A 4,447-nucleotide genomic window follows, 5' to 3' on the forward strand; every position below is an offset into this window, starting at 1 on the left:
GAGATGAATACCAAAAATTGCTAAATGGATATTTAGACAAACGACAGAAAATATAGACAGACAAACGAAAAACAGCAGGTTAACATTAAATAATTTAAAATATCTGGGGAAGACCTATCTTTAGAAGTGGACTAGAGATGGTTGAAGAAAATGATGCTCCGACCGAGAAAACTTAACAAATGTAACTGCAATATTTGTTTCCTTTTTACATAGCACTATTTTATCCCAAAATCTCGTCATTTACTAGATTTCCTTTTAATATCAATAAAAGCTTACATCACCTGGCTGGCGCCTGTTCAACTCAATTCTGGAAAATATTAGTTTGAGAAATTTTTTAAGACAGTTTTTTGAATCATAAGGAAATAATTCGATTCTTCTCACCACAAGTGCAAATGCCTTTTTCAATCAGTTCCTGATGATATTCTAACTATTTTTGCTTAAAAGCTGCAAATCCTGACCAAAGTACTGCTAAATATCCGTAGGCAAAATGTGGTCATAACGTAGTGTAAGTGTGCTTATATTAAGCAATAAGCAGCAGTCCAACATATTTAATGAAAAAAACCTTCTGAGTTTGTCAAATACTTTGGGTGCAAAAGTTATGAAACTTGTCATCCCCTCTCTTTGTTGAACTAAACGGATTACGGCCAGTGGGAGGAGTTCAAACAGCGTTATTATAAATATAACAAGGAAGAAGGACTGAGCAAAATCTGTATCAGCTTTTTGTGGAAAAAGAGGTTCTAGCAAAATTAAACTAACACCCAAAATGCTGAAATCATGTGCGTAAAAACCCTTCAGTACGTGCAATGAAGTTACTGTTTGAAACGGAAGTCTCTAGAACAGACAATGTTTTCAAAGAGTTTGAATCGGCAATTATTTAATGTTAAAAGTTCGAAACGAATGGAACTGGATGGAAACGACTGTTGTTACCCACTCAAACAGCCCCACCAACAGCCAGGCATAATAATAATAATATTTATTGTCATCTACAATTTTAAGCAATCACAAGGTTATTTTATATTAACTTTATAATACTTGACTTTTATGACCACAGGTGAAACACAAAGGCAAGAGCAAAACTATAAGAAATATATAAATTTAAATATAAAAAATAGACATGAAAGTTTTAATGTAGTGCAAGAATTAAGAGAGAATGTATGTGTCCCGTTTTGGGATATTTGAATTAAATTAAATAAGCACATAAGTTAGTCTGTTGTAAGCAATGAGCCTACAACAGACTCCTGGCTCCTGGTTTTGTTCAACAAACAATCTTACTTCTTCCTTGAAAATATGTTTTTTGAGGATCTTCTTATTCCTGCTGGTTTTAGACTTAAACAGTTTTCGACCAATGTTAGTTATACATTTAATGCCTATATTCTTGTATATTTTTGACTCAGGTCTAACTTGTTTAAGCTTCCAGTTGAATGATGATTCACATACTTTCTAGTTGTAATTGTACATTCGATATGGAGGATTCGATATTGTGTCAAATACAGGAAGTTCTTCGCATTAACTGTTGGTGCCATAAATCGTTTATTATTTTAAAAAAGTTCTAAGTAAAAAAATGAGTGACTTTTAGAGGCTCTAGATTTCTTTGATAAATTAATCCCCAAAAATCTTTCTAATATTTTACAATTGATTCGATTAAAGAGGGAGTAAGCATGTAGCAAGATGGAAGGTCGAGAGATGAATACCAAAAATTGCTAAATGGATATTTAGACAAACGACAGAAAATATAGACAGACAAACGAAAAACAGCAGGTTAACATTAAATAATKAAAAATAACTGGGGAAGACTTATCTTTAGAAGTGGACTAGAGATGGTTGAAGAAAATGATGCTCCGACCGAGAAAACTTAACAAATTTAACTGCAATATTTGTTTCCTTTTTACATAGCACTATTTTATCCCAAAATCTCGTTATTTACTAGATTTCCTTTTAATATCAATAAAAGCTTACATCACCTGGCTGGCGCATGTTCAACTCAATTCTGGAAACTATTAGCTTGAGATAGTTTTTTTAAGTTAAGTTAAGTTAGGAATCATAAGGAAATAATTAGATTCTTCTCACCACAAGTGCAAATGCGTTTGCAAAAGTTATGAAACTTGTCATCCCCTCTCTTGGTTGAACTAAACGGATTACGGCCAGTGGGAGGAGTTCAAACAGCGTTATTATAAAAGGCAAGTTTGCGAAAAAAATCACAATTATGCACACAATACAATGCACAGTAAGCATTTCGCTAACCTGCATGAGCAACTGGAACGTTTCCAAGGAGTTTTGCGCTCGATTCTCCGGCTGTACGTTCCAAGATTCCGGCTGAAGGTTCCAAAGATCTCCCGCACTCGGTACTAATTGATCGGTTTCACTATTTGATAAAAGTACACAACACACGCCTGAATTCATAGTATCCCCTTAATCGGAGGGCCAAATCCACAACACAATGAAGACTATTTTTGTACCTTTTTTGTCGCCCCAAACTTAAATCTTATTTATATTAGCATGAGGTAGCGCACATTTATTTGCGACTTTCATTAGTTGCATTCACATTCCAATAGCTAACCGTTGTTTATTGAAAACGCCGAAAGTTGAGCGGAAAATTCTATTGCGTGTGAGAATATCGCTGAAGTTGAAACCACACTTTGACCATTGCAAATATCACTAAAATACTAAGCATCTACTGAAATCAAAGTCACAGCGCATTCAAATCCTGTGGTAGATCGGGCCCTATGAGTCCTGCAGGAATGTGACACAGTTTACGCCGCAAATAATACCACGCGACTACGTATTGCAGATAATTGCGTCGTCCTGCGACTCCTGAGCGCTTTCATGGCAGGAATCGTACAGCCAACGGCATCCGATTTTACTCCGCAGGAACATTGAAAAACGTGCGTCGTACGCTTATTTCACTGGAGAAACGAATAGCGACGACGCGTAGCAGGAAAATTCAGAGCGTGCGTTTTAAAACTGCACCGATTGGTTCAATTTTCAATTGATTTTTCGGTGGGTGGCCATGTTTTCCGGTAACTAATCGACGACGGGAGTAATGAAGATGATTTATTTGAATTCGCCAATTTGTATTTTATTGAACTTATTATTAACGTGTGTTTATGCAATGTTTTAAAGCCGATATCAAAAACAGCACCGGGATTTTAGAATGCACGGGAATCAAATGGATGTTTGCAAAGGAATGCCCGAAGGTTTATTGATAATAATTTGAGCAAAGCAATGCAGATCACAAAAACATCAAGAAATACAAAATTTATCAGGGATAAAAATTGATAATTTTTTCCTGAGGCTAACATCCAAATGACAGTAAGCAAATTAAACTCAGTGTGTCATATATGGGCGAAAAAAACCGTAAAAATTATTTCTCTTGTGAAATTTCCAACATTCCCAGTCCAAAAGTAAAGAATAATTTTGAGTGAAAATGGTCGTAAAAAAGGTGTCTGTGGTTTAAAAACGAATTTTTGCTTTATAAAGAAAATGAACGTTCCAGGCAGTTGTCGACGGTTTTTCTGATCTGAAAACATTTGAACTGTGCATGTTTTACAGATCTATAAAACACTAATTTTTGTTTTTCCTTCATGGAATCCATGTTGAACCCTTGATTTCCCATAGGCTTTTGACCAGAAGAGTGAACATACCTACTCTAAACATCGACTTTCGCTGACGGACAACAGGTAATATTAAAGTAGACACTCTCCAAAAATTATTTAAGCCTCAATAGGTAAATGTATATTAAGTCCATAATTTTTCCTTGGTGTATTTCTTGTTTTTCCAATGCAATTTCATTCGTGTCTAGTAGTACATGTAGAACTTCGTCTGGACATCAATTGCAAATAAAGCCGAATTAGTATCATCTTTTTATTATTATTATTTATATTTTATGTGCCCGTGTCTTTGTTCTCGTAGTTTGACTTCCGATATTTTGTTTCAAAAAAGTGGAACATCATTTAGCAAGTGGTAGAATTTGCATAAAAACCAATATTTGCAAAAAGAGGGACCTTTTTTCTCAAATGCGAAATGTTTACCTACCTGTTGGTGAGATATGCAGTTGTAAGAGGACCTCATTTTCAACTTACTCACCATTGGGTAAAGGCGAAGTTATTGGCTCCGGAAGGCCAAACATCTATGATTTTATTCAAAGCAGCCCCACAGAATGGTCGTCTCAGTCCATTGTTTAGGTAAAAATATTGCGTTTTAGGCACATTTGTCTTATCCAAAACTGAATATATTCTTAGCTACAGAGCGTCAGTGTCAAAAGAATATATTTTTAACCTGGTTTACTTTAGGTAACAAAAACATTGTGTTCGGGATTTTTTAGATCGCGGGATCCAAATTTCCTATTATTCAATCAGGGGCGGATCCAGCTTTAAATTCAGGGGGGGTTATGTAGAAAAAATACAGTCTTCTGTTGTCTATGAAATTAGAAAAATTATCGTCGTTTTAT

At 35.1% G+C, this 4,447-nt stretch overlaps 1 protein-coding gene across 2 annotated transcripts in view; it reads right to left on the reverse strand.

The window, feature by feature from the left end:
- Positions 1–2,813, reverse strand: part of LOC109544896 (dendritic arbor reduction protein 1) — a 188,031-nt gene extending 185,218 nt beyond the window's left edge. Inside the window, exon 1 of one of the 2 annotated variants that reach the window (XM_048668972.1) lies at positions 2,242–2,813. In XM_048668972.1, coding sequence (XP_048524929.1) covers positions 2,242–2,400 — 159 coding nt within the window. In that variant the 5' untranslated portion in view covers positions 2,401–2,813. The remainder of the gene's footprint in view (positions 1–2,241) is intronic. The other variant, XM_048668971.1, reaches the window with a different exon arrangement.
- Between the last annotated feature and the right edge of the window lie 1,634 nt (positions 2,814–4,447).

Source organism: Dendroctonus ponderosae, unplaced genomic scaffold, assembly GCF_020466585.1.
Source record: "Dendroctonus ponderosae isolate FM_Combo_2020 unplaced genomic scaffold, Dpon_F_20191213v2 Dpon_F_20191213_8, whole genome shotgun sequence".
NCBI lineage: Eukaryota > Metazoa > Arthropoda > Insecta > Coleoptera > Curculionidae > Dendroctonus > Dendroctonus ponderosae.